Below are 25,017 nucleotides of genomic sequence, written 5' to 3' on the forward strand. Positions count from 1 at the left end.
CTAGGTGGCAGCAGCTCTCACTTAAACAATTATAAGGAGGAATGCTAACTGGAAGATAAAGGAGAGGTACCAGCAAGATGGGGAGAGACTGAGACAGAGATGGAGGGGAAGATGGGCATAACAAGAGGCACAGAAAGAGGAGGGGAGAGAGGGGGAAAAGGAGAGGTAGAATTTGGTAATTTATTTTTATTAGCGTACAACATAGCGGTGTCATCCCAGGATCTTCATAAGTATCCTTGCACTTGGTTCTAGCTCATTATCTTTTCTCTCCACTCCTGTGTCCCTTCTTGCTAGAACTTGGTATTTCCTTTCCTTCTTCTTTTAAAAACATTTTTTTTACGTGTATAGTTTTCCCCCCTTGCAAGTATGTAGTGTCTGGAGGGGCATCATCTCTTGGGACTGCAGTTACATAGGGCTGTGAGTGGCCATGTGGGTGCTGGGAATTGGAATCTGAGTCCTTTGGGAAAGTAGCCAGAGCGCTTAACTACGGAGCCATATTTGCAGCCCTTAAGATTTATTTTTACTTTGTATGCTAGGGTATTTTTCTGCATGTATGCCAGCTCACCATGTATGCGCAATGCTCTCAGTGGCCAGAGAGGATGTCAGATGCTCTGGACCGGGAGTTTCAGATGGTTGTTAGTGCCATGTGGGTGCTGGAACCCGAATCTGGGTCTTCTGAAGAGCGGCAGGTGCTCTTCTTCACCAGTGAGATGTTTCTCCAGCCCTAATTTGGTATTTCTAAAGAAAATTCAGAAAATAGTCTTTGTTTGAGGATCTTTATTGGACAGCCTTCTTCCACCTTCTTGGATATTTTGTTTATTTCTCCTGTGTCAGTGGGGTTGTGGGGGTGTTTATGCTCTTCGTTGATAATATTTAAGCATTGTAAGTGGCTCTGGATGAGCGTTTCCTAGATCGCAGGGCACATGTCTGTAAAAAATGTACTTTCTGTACACTGTTAATTTAGATTTTCTCCTTCTCCTCCTCCCATTACCAGAAATTATGCAGTAGAGTTTCTCACATTTGGGGGACTTGCAGGGGTCAGCATGTCCAGGGTGCTCACCCCGGGAAAACCACCTTCGGGATGATCTCCCCTGCCAGCTAAGTATTTGGTATTAGTCTTAATTATAAAAATAGGCTGGACTGGCAAGACAGCTAAGGGATAAAGGTTTGCTGTCAAGTCTGATGCTCTGCGAGTTTGAAGCCAGCCTGGGTTGCCTAGTGGTTCTAGACCATTCTGAACTTCTCAACAAAACAACGCAGGAAAGAAGTGTGGCAGGTAAAGAGATTAGTGTGTTTGACCTTAAAAGCTGGCCCTGGAACTCGCTAAGTACTGAAGGCCCATTCCCCTCTCAATCGGAACATTTTGTATCTTTCATAGAGTCGTCACTGAACTCACACTGATATAATCTGGTCCTTCTGTGCTTCAGAGACTCGCAAGCATTAGCTTTAATCCGTACTACCCACGAAATCTACACATACAATATTCTCTTTGACTTAGGAAGTCATTTAGGCTCGGTGGAGGGACACTGGAAAGGTCCTGGCCTTAGCAAGGCACAGCTCTAGCAAAACCCTCCCGCATAGTGACACCATTTGCCTGGGACTCTAAGAAGTTATGGATCCTCATGGTCACTGTTGTGTGACTATACCCACAATTTCATCTGCTTTTTGTAGAAACTGACGCCAGAACCTCACAGTGAGGGGTTGAGTCTGAGCGCCCAGTGGGCGCGCGCACACAAAGCCCTTTGTTGAGGCAGCTGGTGACGCAGGGCGGGCACGGGGCAAGCAGGGGCGCAAGAGCAAGCAAGCAGGCACACTCAGGAGCAAGCGGGCGCACGAGCAAGCAGGAAGGCGCGTTCCGCGGCGGGGCGGCTGCGAGTGCGCGGCCATGTACGCCTAGCGCTTGCTGCCCTGGGTGGCGCGGCTGAGGCCCACGGATCTTCAGCCGGGTACAGAGGGGCGGGAAGTGGCTCGGGCGTGGGAGGGCGAGGATGGCGCTCGCTGCCCCGCACCAGTCGGTTCTGGCTGGAACTGCACCCTGGAAAGGGCCGCGGCAACCAGTGCAAGCTTGGTGATGCCGGGAGTAGAGCTGCAGGGTCCTTGTCCTTATCACAGCCATAAGGGCACGCAGCTGTGAGACTCTGCATCCCGGCACAGGCGCCTATGGTGCCAGGGCGCAAGGCTGCCTGCCAACTGCAACCTTTTAGTTGCCTGATAGAGCGACTTCCTGGAAACAAACAGAACTAGCTTTTTTAAAAAAATTTTATTTACTTATTTATTTTTATGTCCAGGGTCCAGATCCAGCTAATGTTTACGAATGTGCTTCCTGACATCCCTCCATGTTTTGTCATGACCTTTTGGTTTTTTGGCTATAAAAATATTCAAACGAGAGCTGTTGCTGTTCTTCCAGGACAAGAGCACCGGAGACAGTACATCAGGCTCCTATGTAAGAGAAAGACCGTGACCATTCACCATGGCGTATGGCTTGCCAAGAAAGAACACAGTGCAAACCATTTTGAAGGGCAGTTGTTACAAAATGTAAGTACACACACACATACCATACACACACATACCTCTACACAAATTACAATAGTGTGGTTGGGGTTTGTGACTGGCTGGGCACGCTTCGCAGCAAGTTGATGGAATATAAGAAAGCATTTTAAAGTGTCTGAATTTTGTTTCTAAAAGACTACTTGAAAAATTATTTTTATGTTGTACGTGCCTCTTCCTGTGTGCATTATGTTTAAGGAAGTGTCTATGGGGGTCAGAAGACCTCCCCTGGAACTGGAGTTACAGATGCTTCTTGTGAGCTGCCCCAGGCAGACGCTGGGAACCAAACCTGAGTCCTTTGAAAAAGCAGTTTAGGGCCGGGCGGTGGTGGCGCACGCCTTTAATCCCAGCACTCGGGAGGCAGAGGCAGGCGGATCTCTGTGAGTTCGAGACCAGCCTGGTCTACAAGAGCTAGTTCCAGGACAGGCTCCAAAGCCACAGAGAAACCCTGTCTCGAAAAACCAAAAAAAAAAAAAAAAAAAAAAAAAAAAAAAAAAAAAAGCAGTTTATGCTCTTAGTAGATGATCCATCTTTCCAGCTTCCCAAATACTACTTTTTATAAAAATATACAAATGGGTGTAGAGAGGTGTCTCATGGGTTAAGAGCACCCGCTGCTTTCCTGAGGATTGGGGCTTAGCTCCTGGCACCCACGCGGCCGCTCACACGGTCTCTAACTCCAGTGCCAGGGGATCTGTCACCCTCTTCTGGACTCAGTGGGCATAAAGCACGCTTGAAGACACGTGCATGTATGCAAACAAAACACCTCCACAAAATAAAATAATCTGAAAAATCAGAATATGCATACAGGGGAGGGAAGGAGGTATCTGGCCTTGTTTCTGGGCACGTTCACATCAGTTCATCACTGAGGGAGCCTTGGAGGAATACAGCTTGCTGTCTGGCTCATAGGCTTGTGCTTAACTCGGCTTATACACCCCAGACCACCTGCCCCCAACCCTGGAGTGGTGCAGCCCACTGTGAGATGGGCCCTCCTATGCAGTTAACAGGGAAAACAAGTCCCCACAGATGAGGCCTTGTGATCTGGGAAATCCCTCAACTGAGACTCCCTTCTTAGGTTGTTCTAAGTGGCCTCAAGTGGCCAGTTAAACTGAGACACAATTCTATTCAGTCTTCACACCAAAGACAGACTGTGAAATGAGAAAACAGAGGTCTAGGTTGATCAAACCCACAGTCGTGTGCTTATGATATTCCGCGGGAGGCTGTGTCACCTTATTTAAACACATTTTTTTTTTCAAGACCGGTTTCTCTGTGTAACAGTCCTAGCTGTCCTGGAACTAGCTCTTGTACACCAGGCTGGCCTTGAACTCACAGGGATTCACCTGCCTCTGCCACCCGAGTGCTAGGATTAAAGGTGTGCGCCACCATTGCCCAGCTTTTTAAAAAAACATTTTAAAAGTGATTTTTAGGTTAACATGGGTTTCTATGTATGTCTTTATTTGTAGGTCTGGGTTTTTTCTTTGGTTTCAGTCATTCAAAAACACCTGTACTGCTCCCATCCTAAAACACACCTTTAGCGGATACAAATAACACCTGTGTAAGAGCGCTGGTCAGTTTAGCTTTCCAGCCTCTCTGGCAGGCAGCGTGTGGCAACATGGACTTTTTAGTCTGCAGTCCTGCGCTCCAAGCCGGGCTCCCTCTGCACACAGCGTCTTAGCCTTATCTCCCACATCTGTAACGCAGTGCTCACTTATCTATTGTGGTGGGGCTGGCAAATGAGCCAATGCCTGTGTGAGACCTGCTGGTTGCCCGGGATACAGAGAACACATCATGAACACGCATTGCCAGCACCACACAGTAGTCTCGCTCTGTGATTTTGAGCTATTAGCCTTAGAGAACTGGATTTGTTTCACAAGGTTTTTTGAGCCGGCCTTACTAGGTGACCTTAGCTGGTCTGAACGAGCTGTTTGTGCAGATCAGGCCAGCGTCAGCTTCTGCATCTGCTTTCCAGGCGCCTTGATTCAAAGGAATGCACAACCAATGCTTGGCTTTTATGTTTTAACTTCTCTGCTTTGGTTGATGACATTTACCATTATGTGTGAGTCAAGCAAGGTTTTCTTTTTAGAATAGCGTTCTACGATGTCAGTGTGGTTCCTCACAGGGTGACATATCTAGAGCGGCAGGGGAGTTGCCATTCGTTACCTTCAGCTTACTTCTGTCGGTTGTGTGTGTTTAGACCTTGGGTTACATAAAGCACCATTCAAGTAAATATTATTACAAGTGCAATTTTAGCTAAGTCAGGGGGCATGGGCCTGTAATTCCAGCCACTTGAGTAACTGAGGCAGGAGGATTATAAATTAAAGACCTGCCTGAGCAATTTAGGGAAACAACAACAAAGAAAAAATAATAATTACAACACAAAACACATCAAATCCACAAAAAAACCAACCAAGCAATCAGATAATCCACACACATGGGGAGCCATAGGACAGCTTGTGGGAGCTGGTTCTCTCCAGGGACCAATCTGGGTCACCCACCTTGTTGGCAAGCACTCTTCCCCGCCAAACCATCTCAGAGTCTGCACTTTAAAGCAGGGTGAGCATTTTTATAAATACATCCGGGTGATTTTGAAACTGCTTCTATGATTTTTACCCTGTTAATTCACTCCCTAACATTGTATGCTGAAGTATCAACGAAACTGGAGGAGAAAAATCGAAGGGCAGCAGGTGTCACGAACCATTTCCCACCTTTAAACCAGGTGGAAGGAATGTGAACCGCAGATGAGAACCGCGTAGCTGACGCTTGTCCTTCAGAATTAAGCAAACCTTAGTTGGTGTCTCATTTGTTTCTCCAGGATGGATATGAAAAGCCTTGGTATGTGCTACATACCCGCTCAATGTGTGCGGCTTTGTGTACGACCTTTAGCTTTATGTTTTGCATGAGTATTTTGCCAGTATGTCTCTGTGCACCTTGTGTATGCAGTGCCCTCAGAGGTCAGAAGAGGGTGCTAGATTCCCTGGAACTGACTTTACTGATGGTTGAGAGCCACCCTGTGGGTTCTAGGAACCGAACCCTGGTCCTCTTAACTGCTGAGTCATCTTTCCAGCCCCATTCCTTTGTTGCTCTTTAAAGCAGGGTCCTACCATGTGCACCAGGCCGCTTTGGTGCTTATAATACATTCTAGGCTGCCCTCAACCTCACCATCCTCCTGCCTCTGCCTCCTAAGGACTAAGATTATAGTTGTGTACACTGCTCTCAGGATTGCTGGATATGCCCTGCCATATCCAGCTCATGTTATTTGATCCACAAAAGACACTGTAGATAGGCGTGGTGGTGCACACATTTAAACCCAGCACTTGGGAGGCAGAAGCAGGCAGATCTCTGTGAATTTGAGGCCAGCCTGGTCTACATAGTAGTCAAGGCTAGCCAGGGTGTGACAGTGAGACCCTGTGTCAAAATAAAAATAAAAAGAGACATTTAGCTTACGGTTCCCATGTATAATCTCTTCAGTGGATTGGCTGGAACTGTAGGGTGCTGCACTGTGAGCAAACCCTGTCTTAGTTTTGGGTCTTTTATCAAGATCTCTGCCAATTAGCAGGCTTTTATTGCTAGTTAGGGTGGTAACTCTGGAAAATCCTCCAGAAACCAAACTTGAGGGAAAGGTAGCAAGATGTCTGTATTTCACAGAGCATGCCCAGTAAAAACTCATCGAATAAGTTCATGAAATTTCGCCTCAGACAGGAACCATGGGACCTTGCAAAGCTCACAAAGACCTGGTACACAAAATTAGTGAACATCAGGTTGCCGTTCTTGGGAGAAATTGCTTTTGGTAGTCCTGTGAAGCTCACGCCATGCAAAACCATCAAGGATGGCCTGCTCCCTTCAGCACAATGTAAGCTAGCTTTCTTTCTTTTCTTTCTTTTCCTTCCTTCCTTCCTTCCTTCCTTCCTTCCTTCCTTCCTTCCCTCCCTCTCTTTCTTTCAAGAGCTACTTTAATAAATTAGTGATCACAGAACTTTTAAGTTTATCATCCACACACACCCATGCTTCCTTTCTGTCTGTCCTTAGTCAAGTTGTTCTTCTACAATGTCCACCTGCTCTGTGCTTTGAGATGGTGAAAACGCCACTCAGATTTGCTGCATTTGCTTTATCTTTCAGGCATCAAACTCGAAAGTGAGTATGAAAGAAAGCGCCTAGCAAAGCTGAAGTGTCAGGAGAGCGCGCGCAAGGAAATGCAGGAATTACTAAGGCAGCAGAGAGTCGGCTTGCGGAGACCGCTTCAATCCAAGTGAGCCGGTGTGCTGTTGATCTGAACCTGCTTCCGGCATCCACGGGGATGGATGGAGGCCTCTGATTCTCTCATGGTGTCGGGCAGACACGGTGGTGCCTGTGGGTGACATGGCGTGGTGGGTTCCTGTCACACTCTTGTTCTCTGTGCGCATACGGCAGCCCTCCCTGTAAGTAGATGAAAGACCACCTGGGGTTGAGTCATTCTGTGTCGGTCATTTCATGCTTGTAAGATGGCGTGGGGAAGATGACGGTCCTTGTGAGAGGCTGCATGCTGAAGAAACGTCTGGACATGCGTCCTTGAGATCCCAGGGAGAGTTCTCAGAAAGACGGTGAGAGAGAAGCTCCTCTCTTCACAGCGAGAATCCGCACACTTTCATCTGGTTAAGAAGCAGCTAGGTTTCATTTCAGTGCCTCTATGGTTATTGATTTCTGGTAAAGTATCACTTATTCTTCTAATGTGGCACTTTATTTTTTAACTTCTTATTATGTAGTACTTTAAAGAAAGACTTATTCTATTCTTGTTCTCCTGAAAAAAAAAATTGTCAAGCCACTTTCCTTCTCGCTAATGTTCTTTCCACAATGAACCTGGAGCAGGTGCAGCTATGTGGCGGAAAGGGACGTGAAGGGACAAAGATGGCCTTGTTGTGAGGAAATCTCGTATTCCCAGAGTGGCTGGGGAATGAGGAATTAACTGGAAAGAACTGCCTTTGTATGAACCAAGTTTTCTAGAATTTGCATACAATAAAGCATATTTGGATACTAATGGCATATTTAAGCCCTGTTTTTTAAAAGGTGGTTCAACAGAGATGCTAGGACCATCTCATCTCCTAGCTTCAGAGAAGATCCTGTGGGGCAGCGGTGTGTGTCACAGCTGTGCAGAGTATGCGAGGCTTGGGTCTCCAGCATGGAGAAACAGAAAAAGAACACAGACTCTACACTTGCTTTTCTCTAATTACTTATAGTAGTGTGATGTGGGTGGGGTGACCTCTTCTCCAAGTCTGTGTGCAAAGCGGCACATAAAAATCTGTGCGAAACAATGGCAACTTGTTCATAGTGCTGTCGTGGTTTGTGAAAACCAGAACTATTGAATTTTTCAGAAAATATGTTTTGAAATCAGGTGTGGTATGTACATATGCTGTTCCAACATGCAGGAGGCTGGAGGATGAGGCAAGGCGATTGTGAATTTGAGGCCAGCCTGGGGTACAGAGTAAGATCTTGTGAGTTCTGTGTGTGTTAGGCCATGAAACCTGATTATTTGTTTATTTTATTTTATTTATTTATTTATTTTTTTGAGACAAGGTTTCTGTGTGTAGCTTTGGAGCCTGTTCTGGAACTACCTGATTTTTTATATTCAAAGCATGGTACGAGACCAGCGAGGGGGGTCAGTTGGTAAAGGTTCTTGCTGCCAAGCCTGATGGCCTTCATCCGTTCCCTGGGACTCGCATGAGGACAGATGAGAATTGATTCTTGCAAGCTGTCCTTTGACCTCCATACATTTATCATGGCATGCACATGCCCATACACACACACACACACACGCACACTAATGTGTGACAAAACTTTTTTTTTGGTTTTTCAAGATAGGGCTCCTCTGTGTATCTTTGGCTGTCCTGGAACTCGCTCTATAGACCAGGCTGGTCTTGAATTCGCAGAGATCCACCTGCCTCTGCCTCCTGAGTGCTGGGATTAAAGGTGTGCACCACTGCCCAGCAGACAAATTTTTTGCGAGGGCGACTCAACACACGTCTACTCACCACACATGGGGAGCCCACAGCACACCAAAGTACAGAACCAATCAAGTCCAACTTGGTGATCCATGAGTTTTATTGGGTTAGTTACAGGAATATGGGTGAAGGAGCAGAAATGACTGACAGACAGCTGCATACTAAAACCCACCCCTTCATGGGTGACAGCTTACAAAAGCTGTGAACCTGGTGCACACTGCACAGCCTGCAAGCAGCTCAACAGTTTGGAGAGTGTTCTTCCCATGTGACTCAGCTGGTCTAAACCTCTTCCAGGCAGCTAGTCTGGTCTTCGCCTTCTTTGCCTCTTGACTTGTTTACTCTGGTAGGGAGAAACCTAGTGAATCTAGTCAGTTTCAGGGACTTCTTGAAGCTGTTTTATTTTCCTTCCTACTTAAGAAGCTATAGGATAGGATCTTTTAATGCACACATGGGGTGGGGGGTGGAGAGACAGACAGACAGACACACATGACTATGTCCCGAGTGAATGCACATGATTGATGTGAGCATCGCCATGACAAGGACCAAGGCCACAGACCCAAGGGAAATTGGCAAATCCTTCTTCTTCCTCTGGCCCAAGTACACATGCTTGTGGACTATTGATCAGTGTGTACAAAATGTTAAATTAACTGCACTTTCCTCCGCACATTTGTTTTCTGCTCAAGGTTGCTGCCTTCAGAGACCTGCTTCTGCGACCAGCTAAACGGCCCACCCCCTGCACACGGTAAACACATGGAGGTTACCGGTTGCTTGTGTGCGGCTCTCAGGACCTTCTAGGGACTGTTAGAGGGGTCTCATCTTCCCTCAGACATAGGTTCTGTTAGGGTTCTATTCTTTGGTGCCGCTGTGAAAGTTAATGAACAGGCAACTTTTTATTTGCTTTTTACCAAATGCTTTCTGGCACAGAGCATATAATGCTGTCTTGAGAAAAGGCAGGATTCGAAGATAGTGCAGTTCCTCACTAGTTTGAGGGAAAAGTGCCTTCTGCTGCTGGAAGAGTCTTCTGATTACACAATATCTTCAGGCACGTGTTTTGACTCTCTTAAAACTGCTTGTAGGAAAATAAAGACAGCGCTGCAAAGTAACCCGAGTGAAGGTTCTAGTTTATAAATGTGTGTGTGTGTGTGTGTGTGTGTGTGTGTGTGTGTGTGTGCGGCACTTGTGTACCTGGAGCCTCAGGAAGCCAGAAGAGGGCATCATATCCTCTGCGAGTGAAATTATAGACAGTATGTGGGTGCTGGGAATTGAACCCTCGTCTTCTGCTAGAGTAACCCATGCTCCCTGACTCCTGATTCAACTCTCCAGCTCATGAGCAAAGGTTTTAAAGCCATATTTTAAGATTTATTCTTTGATAATTTTATATGTGCATACAATGTAGTTAGATCATATACAACAATATTCTCTGCTCTGACTCCTTGCAGGCTGTCCCCCCACACACTTTCTGCCAGAAATCAACCAAACAACAACAGAAGCCCGCTGAGTCTCAGAGCCACCCAGACGCTCATGGATGTATTCCTGGAGCATGGGGCAATGACTGTAGGCTACTGAAGAAAACACTCTCTGGCCTGGAGCAGTCAGCCCTTAAGGGCGTTATCTCCTCGGTGCAGGGGGCGGAGTCCTGATTGGCTTGATCCTGTGCAGATCTTGTGTCAGCAATGGCAGCAGCTGAGTTCATGGGTACAGTCATGGTACAGTCACAGCAGCTTGGCTCCGCTTCTTGTAGTCTTCCTGCCCCTCCTCTTGGATGTTCCTTGAGCCTTGAGGGAGGGTAAGGGGTGTGATATAGATGTCAAGTTCAGGACTTAGGGCTCCATAGTCTCATACATTCCCCTCTCTTTCCTTGGTTGTCTCTATACAGAGAAACTTCTCTGATGAGTATGAGGAAAGCCTTCAGAAGGGCCTATGACCCCTCCAGCCATGGGGTCAGGTTTACAGTACCAGATGTGAGTTCCCCCCGCCTGTGGAGCAGTTGGCTACACCTATAATAGCCACGCCACCATTGCACTAATAGACATATCTTTCCAGGTAGAATAATAGGGGGGAGGGAAATAATGGGGGGATTATTAAGGAAGGGAGATAGGAGAGTAAGGCAGAGGAGAGGTGGAGGGAAAATAAATAACACTAATGATGTTTGAAAAAGCAATATGGAAACCTAGTATTTCTTGAACTCTCTCTATATTAAAAAATGAATTGGAGTTACTCTATACACAGGAGTAATGGTCCTCCCAAAGCTTATCAAACAGAAAGCCCAGTGTGCAATTATTTGACCACCCACAGCTGAGTTGTCTGTTAGGAGGGCCTAGAACCCCTATTGCCATCACTCTTGGGGTACCCACGAGAATTTGATAATAAACTATGTTTGGAGATAGGACATCATTCTCCCCTCTCTCCTTTCTCTTTCCCCTTTCCTTCCTCCCTCTTGTCTCCCTCCCTCTCTCCCCTTCTCTCTCTCTCTCTCTCTCTCTCTCTCTCTCTCTCTCTCTCTCTCTCTCCCTCTTTCTTTTTCTTCCTGCCTTCCTGCCTTCCTTCCATTCTTTTGACAAGGTTTCTGTAGACCAGGTCGGCCTTGAACTCTGTCTACCTCTAGAGTGCTAGATTAAAGGTGTGTGCTACCATGCCTGACCATTTACTTACGTATTTATGCTTTTATTTGGATAGGGTTTCTTGTATTCCGGGCTGGCCTTGCATTCATGACATTTCTGAGAATGATCTTGGACTCTTGATCATCTTTCCTCTGCCTCCTGAGTGGTCGGATTATGGGTACATACCACCAAGCCCAGTCTGTGCGAGGCTGGGGATGGAACCCAGGGCTCCATGCACACTGTACCACCATGCTCAGTCTGTGCGAGGCTGGGGATGGAACCCAGGGCTCTGTGCACACTGTACCACCATGCTCAGTCTGTGCGAGGCTGGGGATGGAACCCAGGACTCCATGCACACTGTACCACCATGCTCAGTCTGTGTGATGCCGGGGATGGAACCCAGGACTCCATGCACACTGTACCACCATGCTCAGTCTGTGTGATGCCGGGGATGGAACCCAGGGCTCAGTGCACACTGTACCACCATGCTCAGTCTGTGTGATGCCGGGGATGGAACCCAGGGCTCAGTGCACACTGTACCACCATGCTCAGTCTGTGTGATGCTGGGGATGGAACCCAGGGCTCAGTGCACACTGTACCACCATGCTCAGTCTGTGTGATGCTGGGGATGGAACCCAGGGCTCTGTGCACACTGTACCACCATGACCAGTCTGTGCGATGCCGGGGATGGAACCCAGAGCTGCACACCGAATAGACAATCATTTTATCAACTGAGCTACATCCTCAGATCCTAGTTTCTGAATTTTGTCTTGATTATTCGTGTTCCTTTTAACTCACTAAACACCACCACAGTGATTATTGATAGGTCTGCTATACTTTAGACTTAATTTCAGGAGTTTACTATTTTCTTTTGATTGGACCATATTTTCTTTACTCTTTGCATGCCTTATAACTTTCTCTTGAAATGCAGCCATTTGTAAAATGAGCCAGTCCCTGCTGCGGGAATGAACTGTTCTGTTTACTTGTTTTCTCGGTAGCCTCTAGCCTTGCATCCAAACTATCACTCCTTTGAGACCCAAACCTAAGTGCTAGAGAGAGGGCTAGGAGGTAAGAGCCCTTGCTGCTCTTGCACATGAGCCAGGTTTGATTTCCAGCACACACATGGCTCTGGCTGTTCTTGAATCCACTGTGTAGGCCCGCCTGTAATTCATAAAGATCCACCTGCTTCAATCTCCACAGTGCTGGGATTAAAGGCATGTATATACTGCCAACAGGCCGGGCATTTTGTTTTTGTTTTGAACAATGCTTGATGTATTGACATCCACTCTAGGATATTAAGATAATGTGTAAGATATGCATTATGGACCTACTCATCCTGGTATCAAGTAAGATGGGCATTATGATCCACTCATCCCAGCTAGCAAATAAGACAGGCATTTATGAACCTGTTCATTCTAGTATCAGCTAAGACAGGCATTTATGAACCTGCTCATTCCAGTATCAGCTAAGACAGGCATTTATGAACCTACTCATCTTGGTATCTAGGAAAAACAGGCATTATGAATCTGTTCATCCCGGTATCAGCTAAGACAGACATTACGAATCTGCTCATCCCAGTTATCAACTAAGACAGGCATTACGAACCTGCTCATCCTGGTACTTAGTAAGATGATCATTGTGAGTCCAAGCCCAGTTATTGAGTAAGTAGCACCAGTGATAAAAACAAACCAGTGAACATAAAAAGATGTTGTACAAAGACAAGAGTTACAGACACGATTCTTGCCGCAGGGCAGCAGCTTCTCAGCCCCACCCTATTGATGCCATGCCCCAGTGACACCAGGGAAGAATTTCCAATTGTTTTCTCCAAGGGGAAAATCTTCTATGTTTTCAGGGGAAGCTGTAAACAAAGGGGAAACATTTGGGAAGGTGCCCACACTTCTCTGAATAAGCCCTCATTAATGTTCCTGCAAGGAAATAGTGAAACATATCAGGACACACACACACACGAATAAAAAAATCTCGATGCCTTTAAGATGCGTGAAGTTGTTTTGTGCTGTGATGACATGAATGTCACCTGCTAATTCTGTAGCTCAGCCTGGTTGTGGAGTGTATGGGCGCCCTTTCGGTCCATGAGTCCCACAGTTAGTTCCTCTAGTAGTTTCCTTGGAAACGATGTTGCCAAACTCCACAAATCTACTGAGCAATATAACTGGCACAATTGTTAGCTTTCATACTTTGAAAACCAGACTTAAGTAAGACAGCAATAAAGATGTCTTGGCTTTTAGTTTATGTATCTGGCTTCTAGTCGCTCCTTCCAATTAGTTGTGCTTTCTTGAAAAAAAATCTGAATTTAACAGAAATCAGTATATTTTTTTCCTGCAAAACAACCAGTTATACATGTATTTTAAGTCCAAACTATAATGGCTCATGTCAATGATGTCCTGTTGACATTCACTACTCTGTAGGTTAGCCTAAAATTTAAGATCAAACATAAATTTAAAGGGTCAAGGAGAAATTTGTTTCTAAAGAATAGCAGCTCCCTCTCCCCCTTCTAGTTCTCAGCCCGGAGACGGATACCAATCTTTTGCTATGTGTTGTCATGTGACCAACCAACACAATGATATTGCTGCGATGTTGAGGTTTTTCTTTGGGGGGGAATCAATATATTGACTTAAAAGTAGAAAAAAATAGGTAGTTTCTTTTTGCCCCAGCCTCAGCTCAAAAGCGACCTTTCTATCTCCCTCGAAATCTCGTTAGACTGTATTATGATCTCTGTTGCGTCAACACTACTGCTCTATTTGGGCTGCTGTGATAAAAATCTCATAAGCTGGCGTAGAAACAATTTTTTCTCAGATAAAGATGATTCAGCCTCGCGTGAGGGCCTCTTCCTCCTTCACAGACACCACCTCCTCTTACTGTGTTGCCATATGTGGAAGACACTAGCGAGTTCTGGGATTTCTCTTCAAAAAAGACCCACTTATTACTGTATGCATATTTATATGTATTTATGATGTAATCTGTGTTCAAGTATGTGTCATGGCCCACATATTGAGACCAGAGGACAGCTTGCAGGAGTTGGCTCTTTTTACCATTCTGGTCGTAGGGATTGCACTCAGACTGTAGGATGTCTCAGCAAGCCCCTGTATCTGCTGAGGTGGGTCATTGGCCCACGGTGAGCATGGTTTCTTTTTAGTGTCTACTACTCACTTACGCTTGTCCTTGGCTCATGATGTTTTGAGGAGTGCGCATGCCACGGGGCAAGAGGCAGAGGACAACATTTAGCACGTAGTTGACAAGCCCTCACCCAGACTAACCAAGATAAAGAGGGAGAAGAGACACATTAATAACATTAGAGATAAAAAGGAGGACATTTCAGCAGGTACCAATGAAATCCAGAAAATCAGGGGCCACATACTGATTTACATGGCTCTAAGCTGGAAAATCTGAACAAATATGACCTGCCACAGTTAACACAGTTGAAATAACACAAAAGATCTAGGAATGCAAGAGGGAAGCCGTAATTTAAAGTCTCCCAGATGAAATAGTGCTCAGGTTCAGATGGAAGCAACAAGGATTTTACGAGGCATGCAAGACTCCCCAAGTTATGCCACACAATAGAAAAGGAAGGATATACTTCCAAATTCTCCATAAAATAATGTCACCCTTATTCTGAAACTAGACAAAAACAAAACAAAAATTATAGACCAGTCTCCCCAATGAACATAAAATTCTCAATAAGATACTTGCTGCAAACTAAATTCAACACATCCAAAAATTCTTTCACCATGGTCAAGTTAGTGTTATTTCAGGCACACAGTGGTGATTCAACATAAGTACTCAATAGATATAACTGTCATGTAAACAAAAATCCATCTGAATGACAGATCACATGAGTGTCTCAATAAATACAGAAAACACTATAACAAAATCTAATATCCCTTCATGATAAAGTCCCCAAGAAACTAGAAATGGAAGGAGCACCTCCCATCCTAATAAAGGCTGCTTACGACAAACCTGTAGTCAAGATTATTCTACATGGAGAAACACTCCGTTAACATTAGCATCTCCACTAATCTTAGGGACACGACATGGGTGCTCACTGCCATCACTCCTATCCAGAAGCCATGCCTAAAGCAGTAAGATAAAAGAAATCAACGAGAGAGATACAAACATGGGAGGAAGAAGCCAACGTAGCCTTATTTGTAGATGACGTGATTATATATCTAAGGTAAACACTGGGAAACTCCCAGACCTGAAGGACAAGTTGGGCAAAGTGGCAGGTTACAAAATCAACTTCTAAAACCCAGTCATCTTTTTATATACCAATGGCAAACATACCGAGAAAGTAATCAAGGAAACAACCCATTCGCAACAGCCTAAAAGATATGCCTTTGAAATTAACCCTAGGAAAAGATCCCCACAACAAAAGCCTGAACAAAAATCACCAGGGAAAGAAGTTGAAAAAGACCTGGGAGATGGACAGGCCTCCTATGCTCATGGACAGGTAGCAATGCTGCAAAAATGTCCATCCTACAAAGAGCAATCTACGAGTTCAATGCAATCCCAATCTCAGTTCTTTACAGTAATCAAACAAATCTGAAAATGCACATAGAAGCACAAAAGCTTCATTATCCTGTGAATAATAACTGCTGGAAGCATCAAAACATCTGATTGAGTTCTATCACAGAACTACAGCGATAAGAACAATATGATACCAGCGCACAGACACACAGGTCTGTGGAACGGACTAGAGGACCCGGACAGGAGTTCACACAATTACAGCCACCTGATTTGAAAAAGCAGTAACAATGAAGAAAAGATAGCATCTTCAGACAGTGGTGCTGGGGAAACTGGCTATCTACATGTAGAAGAATGGACCAGATCCTCATCTATTCTACACACAAATAAATTCCAAATAGATCAAAGATCTATGTGTTAGAACTGAGCTTCTGAAGCCACTAGAGGACAAAGGAGGGATTCTTTTTGGTTTTTTGAGACAGGGTTTTTCTGTGTAAGAGTTCTGTTGCTGTTCTGGAACTCACTCTGTAAACCAGGCTGGCCTTGAACTCACAGAGATTCGCCTGTATCTGCCTTCTGAGCACTGGGATTAAAGTCTTGCTGGAAGGACAGCACAGGACATAGGGCTAGTGGAGGACAAGTGTGAGCCACAGTCAGAACGCTGTTCGGGAAAATAAATAGCTAACGGAGTGGCCTATGGACGGAGAAGAGCCTCCCCAAACACATCTGACTACTGGAAGAGCTGAAAAGCTCAGCAACGAGAAAGCCAGTAGCCTGTTCTGTCTGTGGAACTTGAATTCTCAAAAGAAAACACAGATGGTTAATAAAATATAGGTAGAAAAGGCTGATCATGGAGGAGTGGGGAGGATACAGAAGAGGAGAGGAGGGTAATAAAATTTATAGATTTATGAAAACATACGGAAGTCTATTTTATAAGCTTACTGAAAATACAATAACCCATTTTAAGTGGGCTAGATAATGCTCCGAGGGTAATAAAATTTACAGATTTATGAAAACACATACGGAAGTCTATTTTATAAGCTTACTGAAAATACAGTAAAAACCCATTTTAAATGGCGATATTTTCCATGGGCTAGATAATGCTCCTCCCAGAAGCCATGGTTATCAAAGAAATTTCAACGTCAGGTGTGGGACACTTCCCTGTAACTTGTTGGCCAAGGAGACCCCAACATTTCTACAAACAATACTGGCTATTTCCATTGCTCCTGGTTGCTCAGGAGAACTTGATGGTAAGACCAGATTCCTGAAAACAACCCATTCTAGTCACAGGGCATAGAGAAATCCATCTGGAGCTGAGCTGGAAGCTTCCTTCCTATCAGCCAGCCTTCATCGTGTCTGAAGGGGCTTCGTGGTCTGCTGAGAAGAAAAGTGAACAGCAAGCTTACCCAACTGTGAAGTGTTGAAGCAACAGCAATGACTTACCAGGCAGGATGTGCTGTCTAGTGCAGTAGCGTTGACTACTCAGAAGCTGACCGTGTCTTAGTCAGGGTTTCTATTGCTGCGATGAAACACCATGACCAAAGCAACTTGGGGAGGAAAGGCTTTACTTGGTTTACACTTCCACATCACAGTTCATCGCTGAAGGAAGTCAGGGCAGGAACCTGGAGGCAGGATCTGACGCAGAGGCCATGAAGGGTCTGCTTCCTGACTTGCCCTGCTCCTACCTATCCCCCGCCATGGTTTGCTTATCTTGCTCCCTTACAGAACCCAGGACCACGAGCCCAGGAATGCACCACCCACAATGGGCTCGGCCCCTCCTATTCGTCACTAATTAAGAAAATGCTCTACAGGTTTGCCTGCACCCCTACTTTATGGAAGCAGTTTCTCAGTGGGTGTTCCCTCCTTTCAGATGACTCTAGCCCGTGTCAGTATGACACAACTGACCTTGTCAACGGGACACATAATACTTTCTAAGACATACTCTTTCCTTTTTCGGTTCATCCCCAAGATCTTAGATTAATAAATACCACAAATATAAAACATATTACAATCTTAAAGTCCCACAGTCTTCAATTCAAACCCTTTAGAAGTTCAGTTTCGGGCTGGACTGACTGCTCTTCCAGAGGTCCTGAGTTCAATTCCTACCAACTACATGCTGGCTCACAACCATCTATAATGAGATCTGGTGCCCTCTTATAGAGTGCAGGCAGAACACTGTATACATAATAAATAAATCTTAAACCTAAAATAAAATAATAATAAATAAATCTTAAAACAAAAAAAATAATGAAAAAAGTTCAGTCTCTGTAAAAATCCAAAGTCTCCTAAAATCTAAAATTTCTCTTAAAAATTCAGAGTCAACTGTGGGCTCCAATAAAATTAAAATAAGATAAATACTGTCTTACTTCAAGAGGGAATAATGTGGGCACAGACACAATCTGAGCAAGACAAAACCAAACTCCAACGGTATAAATAATTCAATGTTCACTCTCTGGAATTCCCTCACGATCTTCTGGGCTCCTCCAAAGGGCTTGGGTCACTTCTCCACTCTGCCACGCACACAGCTTGTCCTCTAGGCTGGGGCGGGCTCTATCCTCTGCTGCTGCTGTTCTTGGTCGACACCGAAATCCGTAACTGGGCTGCCCTTTCGCCAACAGCCTCTCCTCATTGTGCCAGGCCTCAACGTCTCTGCAGGACGGTTCAATGTTGGGGCTTCACCTGCTACTAAAGCTGCATCTTCCCCACTAGCCTCTCCTGGCTTCTCCCGGTGCCAAGCCTCAGGTGTTCTCCAGGACCGTTTCATGTCTTCCAAACCAGTACCACCTGGGTGACGCTTACACCGCCAAGGTCAGCCGCTAAAAGGAGGTACAACTTTGGCCACTTCTGGAACCCAGCTCTGTGTGCTGACCCTGAGGAAACACATCCCAGGAGACTTCTTCACCTCAGGGATGCTGGTCTCTTCATAACCCCAGCTGACCAGAACCACAGATTCTTCACACAAATGGCCCAGCAGAGTCTTTGCTTCCCTCTGAAACGTCACAGGCCAGGCCTCCTTCGTCTGCCCTGCTCTCTCGTTCTCATCTTCCAAGCTCCTACCGGAAGTTCACCACGCACTCAACACTAATGTCTTTTCTAGCCCAAATGTTCAATAGTCCTCCTGCATTCCTTCCCAAATGAGCATGCGCAGTTCTATCACAGCAACACCCCACAATCCTGGGACTAAGCCGTGTCAGTCAGGGTCACTATTGCCGCGATGAAACACCGTGACCGAAAGCAGGCTGGGAACAAAGGGTTTACCTGACTTCCGCTTTCACACCACTGTTCCGTACTGACGGAAGTCAGGACAGGAACTCAGAGACGGAGCTGATGCAGAAGCCACGGAGGGGCGCTGCTTACCAGCTTGTTCTCCTTAGCTTGCTCAGTCTGCTTTCTTATAGAACCCAGGACCATCAGCCCAGAGCTGGCACCGCCCACAATGGGCTGAGCCCTTCCACATCAATCACTAATTAAGAAAATGCTCTACAGACTTGCTTACAACCCTATGTTATGGAGACATTTTCTCCGCTGAGATTCCCTCCTCTCGGATGACTCTCGCCTGTGTCAAGATGACCTAAAATTAGGCAGCACAGTAACCAACTGTTTTCTGATTGGATCTGAAGTCTGCTCCACATGAGGGAACTCATGCCTGATTCTGTAATCCTGGCTGTGGAGGCCTCAGGCCCCAGGGGAAGCCTACTCTCATTGCTCTGCTAAAAGGCGGCATTGTCAAACTGTTTCAGCTGGGTGGTAGAGGAGGCACTCATTGTCTCCGTCACATATTGCTCGCTTTGGAAGCTGCTCGATTGTACTTCCTGCCTGCTCAAGTAATATTATCTCCCTTCTCAGGCCTTCGATGGGGTTGAAGATTAGATAGTCATAGTTACTGTCCTCTTACAATCTAGCCAAAACATTTCCTATACAAGACTTAGACTCCATAGGATAAAATGTTTATTAAAACATTTAGCATATGTTCCTTGCTTAATATTGTTTATGCTGGTTGTAATTCTAATTATACTTGATCTCTGTTCCTAGTGTATATAATTTTGTATTGGGTTTGAAACCCTCTTATTTAAACAAAAGGAGGAGGTGCTGTGGGAGCACACTCTGCTCCTTCAGCCAATAGCCTTTAAGATAACAGCCCATTTGGGTATGGTTTCTGGTACTGTAAAAAAAACAGCTGTTAAGTCTGTGCCCACTCTTGCTTCTGGCTCCTGCTTCCGGCTGCTGCACTCTATTCCTGTTTGCTCAGAAGACTGTTGTCTAGGACAGTGATCTGTAAGTTTTCCCCTTGAATAAATAACCCTTTTATTATCCATAATTCTGAACTGGTGTGCGATTGTTTTGTGACTTACACCTTTATCTGGCACCCAATATGGAAGGCAGAGGCAGGCGGAAGCCTGAGTTCAAGGCCAATCTGGTTTGAAGAGTATGTTTCCAGACAGCCAGGGCTACACAGATCATGTCTAGAAAACAAAACAACAACAACAACACTAAAAAAGCAAGCAAGCAAAAACCCCTCATGTTTCCACCCATACCTGAATGTCGTGCCCAGTCTTTCTCGGGGAAGCTTTTTATTGCAGTGGGTGGCAGTTATGCTGAAGTTCATTACTAACAAAAGTGTGAAGAGGAAGTGGTGGGGGCAGCTGGTCCTTGGTGAGCCAGACGCATCACCCCCTTCAAGAATAAGTGACGGGGGCAGCTTGGTCCTCGGTGGGTCAGCCACGTCAGTGCTCAGGGAACATCACAGAAGCTGGGAGGGCAGAAGAAACAGTGTACTAACTGAGGTTGGGGGTTGCGCCAGAAATGGCATAAGCAGTGTACTCATGAATTCAGTGAAGCTATGGCTATCTGCACAAGACTGGGCCCCTCAACATTCCTCATGGATGGAGGAGGGACCGGCGAGACCCCACTCCTTCCACTTTAGCAGTGAATAGCTTTGGCGCAGAGAGTGTCATTTTCATCAGTGGTGTTTGCTCTACTAAGCAACCTCCTCCTTAGGCTCAATCTAGTGATTCTTTCCCCTTAAAAACAGAGGTTTTTACATTCTTTTCAGTCCACACAAAAGTGTCTCAGATTCAGGGGCCTGGGCAATGTCACACTCGGCACTTGCCGGGCCAGCACGGACCCAGGACAATTAATCAAGCCGGTGCAGGAAGAGCTAGGAAGTTCAAACCCCAGAAAAGCCAGGTGTGGGTGTGTCTGCCTTTGCTTCTCAGTTCCATCGCCCCATTCCAGCCTCAGTTTCCTTCACTGGGCTGCTGCGAGGGTCAGGTCTGAGGGTTTAAGAGAAACAGATGCAGTCTCTTAAAATGCCTCAGTATTTTAAGGTCTTAGGCCCACCGCTTGGCACCCATTCCCTACACTGATCCCTTTCCCCAGCAGGGGCAGGGAAGACCAAAACACACACATACACACACACACAAACACACACATACAACACACAAACCCTGGGAAGTAGGGCATGATGGGGGAAGAGCCAGTCACAAACGGTGCTGACCTGTCATGGCACCCTCGGGAAGCTGAAGCGTGAGGGTTGTGGTGAAGTCTAGGGCAGAGAGGGCTATAGAGTGAGGTTCAACTTCAAACAACAAAACAAAAACCATAGCAAAAGCACAGAAAGCCCCCGTGGATGAATCCCCATTGGCTTCCTGGTCCTGTGGTCAGGAAGTTACACACTGTCTCCCAGAGCAAACACCGAGCTTCTCTGGCTCGCACCCTCTGTGTGGCCCATCTGCAAGGGCATGGAAGAGGCATTGAGCTTATTGGGACCCAACTTAGTATCACAGATGTGTCCTTAGATCCTTGGAGCCACCATGCCTACCTGGCTGGCACACTTGGTGCCCACAGGGAAGCTGATGGAGCAGCGAATTCCAGGGTGTGATTCTTGGGGTCATAAAGACGCCATCTGGTACCACAGGCAGTCAGAGCAGATTGGCTGGAACATTTGCTGGTGTCTATCTGTAGCCCAATGACACACTTACTGGCCCTCACGGTGCCATCATGGAATTTCCATTGACGTTTGACCTTGATCCACACCACTCTGCAGCCCCTGGGTTTTGGCTTTCCCTGCAGTGAAAGGAGAGGCTTGCGCCTGTGTCTTGTCCCTGTTGGACAGGTAACTCTTAAGAAACTCAGCAGGTCACACACAAATAGAACATGGGAGTGTGAGGGGGGCTTGGTGAGAAGGGCTTCACCAGGAGGAGGACAGGATGAAAGAGGGAAATAGTGGAGAAAATAGTTAAAGTTCATTATTTAAATATATGAAACAGTCAAGCAAAATACAAAAGAAGCACCTATAAAGCAAGCCAATCTCTTCATCGTTATGTTGAACTCATTAAAAAGAATGAAGTGTAGAAGGCCAGGATGAACCTTCCTTTGTTGTTCAGTCTGCCGCTGGATCTGTCTCCCCTTCCCTATTGTGCTTCTATAGTTTTGCCGGTTCATATGTTTTTAGACAGGGTGCTTTTTTGCAGTCTAGCATGGCCTGGAGCTCATGACAATCCTCCTGCCTCGGCCTCCCAAGTGCAGGAATTATAGGTGTCAGCGAGCATGCCCAGATTGCTTATGTGTCTTAGCAAGGCTACTGTAAAGCAGTGTAGAACCCATAATACATGCTAGGAAACAGTCTTTGTGCTTAGGATCATGAGTGTTTGAACCAAGTAACCGCTTCACAAAGAGAACAAGTTAGGGCGCTGCCCTTTCCAGCACACTCTTCTTGTGTCCGCTTGTTTATTTACTGCACACCTGCATTTAGTACTCGTATATACAAGAGTCAAAGGTTAATAGTGATGGGGTGTGGCATCTAATTTGAGTATCAGTAACAATGGGATATACAACAAAACTTCACGCTTTTGTCTTTTATTTTATGTTTTTGGGTTTTTTTATTTTTTGAGACAGAGTTTCTCTATATAACAGCCCTGGCTGTCCTGGAACTCACTCTGTAGACCAGGCTGGCCTCAAACCACCTGCTTCTGCCTCAGGAGTGTTAGGACAAAAGGTGTGGGCTAGCATGTTCCATGTGTGTCTAGTTATTTCATAGTGTAGACTTTCAAGTGGCTTCCACATCTTGCCTCATTCACCATCTCAGCCAGGCAGGCTGTTTAGTCTCCTCGATGGTCATTTCCATCACGGTCAACGAGAGTCCCGATGTGGTCTACTGGGCAGGTTGCTGGGAGGACCGAGTGACAGATGTTCAGAGCCCACGACAGGGCCCAGCGCACTGGAACACTAACGTATCTGTTTCCATGGACCATCTGTGTTAGAATTTGTTCTCCTGCTGACAAACCTGATTCCTTTCTTTTATTACAAGTTGTGATAAATTTGCCCCCTCACATAACTCCAGCATTTAAACAATGGTTGGGAATTTATAGTTACAATCTAAATAACATATGATCTGGTACACTGAGGCCAGAAAAGACATCTAGGAAGAGGATAGAAGCTCTATTCTGTACAGACGCAGGCGCAGGGCGGGCACTTGGCTCATCAGAGCTTACTTTCTGCTCCCGGCTGTTTCTGCCCAGGAAGGTGGATCCTGGGCTGTTCAGGGGAAGCACCTAGCAATTCTGCTCTCCTCCCTCTGCTGACTGTGACCTGGCAGGTCACCTTTCCTCCTTCCGTTTCTGCAGTGTCCCTTACCTGCAAGCCTTTGGTATCTGTTACTCCCCATCCTTGCAAAGCTAAGAACCCATATGGGAACTGCAACAGGGCGACAGTCTCTTTCCTCATGACCACACGCCATCAGGTCATTCTCTAGGGAAGGACTGCAGTTAACCACAGCTTCTTCAACTTCCTTTCTTCAGCCTCCCAATTTTCTGCTTCTGGAAACAGTGACCAACTGTCCTTTTAGAGACGGCAAATGGAGTAAAAAATACAGGGGAATAAAAATCAGTCTCCTTTAGCTAGAAGTCATCACCTTGACCTTTCTTCCTGTTTATTTAAAAACAGTGATAACAATTGTGTGGTGTGTGTGTGTGTGTGTGTAGGAATCGAACTCAGGGCCTTGAACAGGCTAACCTTGTCCCCTACCACTGAGCTATACCTCCTCCAATAATAAACACTTCTGTTGATTATTTTAAGATAGCTGGGAACATTCTATTCATACCATTTTATCTTGATTTTTCCCCTTGTTTAACTATCATAACACTTTTCCTTGTGAAAATGTTTATCTCTTAAGCAGCCCATAATATCTCACTGCTAGCTGTGCCGTAAAGTCCTTAGTCTCTGTTTGGACATTTGCTTTTAGGTTTCTGCCTTATGAATACCATGTTATTATAATTAAGAATATGTGTCTAAGTAACAGGACTTCCATGGGTAAGAATGTCTGGCCCCAAAGAAGAACAAATTAGCCTTTGTTAATATTTAAACTTATTTACTAGGGAACTTCTTTACAAGTCCATTTCTATGTATGTTTCCCTTCCAGAAATATTGGATGACCTGTCAGCCTGATGTGTGACCTACAGGAGAATGTCTTGCTTCCCTCAGTTCCTACAAGCAGGTGGTTTCAGTTTGGAAAAGGAAGCTAGGACTTGTGAGATTAGGGGAGCTCCATGACACTGAGCTAGACTCTCAGGTCTGGCAGGCTAGGGAGACCTGTGTCACTGAGCTAGCTCCTCAGGCCTGGTTCTGGTAAATTTTCTTTTCTAGGATTTTGTCTCTTTTCTGTGAGGTATCAGATTCTGAACTTTAGCTTTTGAAAAGATCTTGAGTTAGCCCTTTCATACCGGGTCATGCCTATGCAGCCTGTCTTTTCTGTGATTGCCAATTTCAAGATTTCCCTCCCACAGGTTTACCTCTGCTTTTGGGGGTGGGTAGAATGGGAAAACAGGATCTCTCTACATATACCTACCTGTTCTGGAACTTACTAATAGACCAGGCTGGCCTTGAACTCACAAGGAGCTGCCTGCCTCTGCCTTCCCCATGCTGAGAATTCCAGAGCTACTGTTAGGATGTCGCCTGCACTCCACCAGCGCACACAATGCAGCCAGCAGCCCCTGAGCGGTTTGTCATGGGTTTGCTAGCCTAAGCCCGCAGTGGGCAATGAGCATCTCTCTTAAGGCAGGGGAGGGGTTGACAAAGTGTGCCTTGTTCCCACTCTGCGCACTGGAAAAAAAACAAAACAAAACTCTGCTGCCAGTGAGAAAAGGGTGGCAGCTGACAATTAGGAATTTTGTTTCTCCGAGTCCTATTGTCCTTGTCTGATGTCCCCTTGGACCTGGCTAGAACGCACAGAGGGCCACTGTACCACCTCAGGAGTGTTTTTAGAAGACGTGCGTCATGCCAGGCATTTCCAAGGCTCCCAGACTTCATCAGGTGGCCCAAGGGTGTGTGTCTCAGAGTACACTCGAGTCTCCCAAAGAAAATGACAGCTCTCTTGAATAATGCCGGGAGAGACGAGTCTCCGCAGGCTCTACGGGACGCAGCCA

At 45.9% G+C, this 25,017-nt stretch overlaps 1 protein-coding gene across 1 annotated transcript; it reads left to right on the forward strand.

The window, feature by feature from the left end:
- Positions 1-1,823: 1,823 nt before the first annotated feature.
- C12H4orf36 (chromosome 12 C4orf36 homolog) lies at positions 1,824-7,560 on the forward strand. Its single transcript, XM_075942993.1, has 4 exons — positions 1,824-1,946; positions 2,408-2,535; positions 6,240-6,394; positions 6,661-7,560. The coding sequence occupies exons 2-4, from the start codon at positions 2,471-2,473 to the stop codon at positions 6,792-6,794; spliced, it is 354 nt and encodes a 117-aa protein (XP_075799108.1). The 5' UTR covers positions 1,824-1,946; positions 2,408-2,470; the 3' UTR covers positions 6,795-7,560.
- The last annotated feature ends 17,457 nt before the right edge of the window (positions 7,561-25,017 follow it).

The sequence above is a fragment of the Microtus pennsylvanicus genome, chromosome 12 (genome assembly GCF_037038515.1).
Source record: "Microtus pennsylvanicus isolate mMicPen1 chromosome 12, mMicPen1.hap1, whole genome shotgun sequence".
NCBI classification, from domain to species: domain Eukaryota; kingdom Metazoa; phylum Chordata; class Mammalia; order Rodentia; family Cricetidae; genus Microtus; species Microtus pennsylvanicus.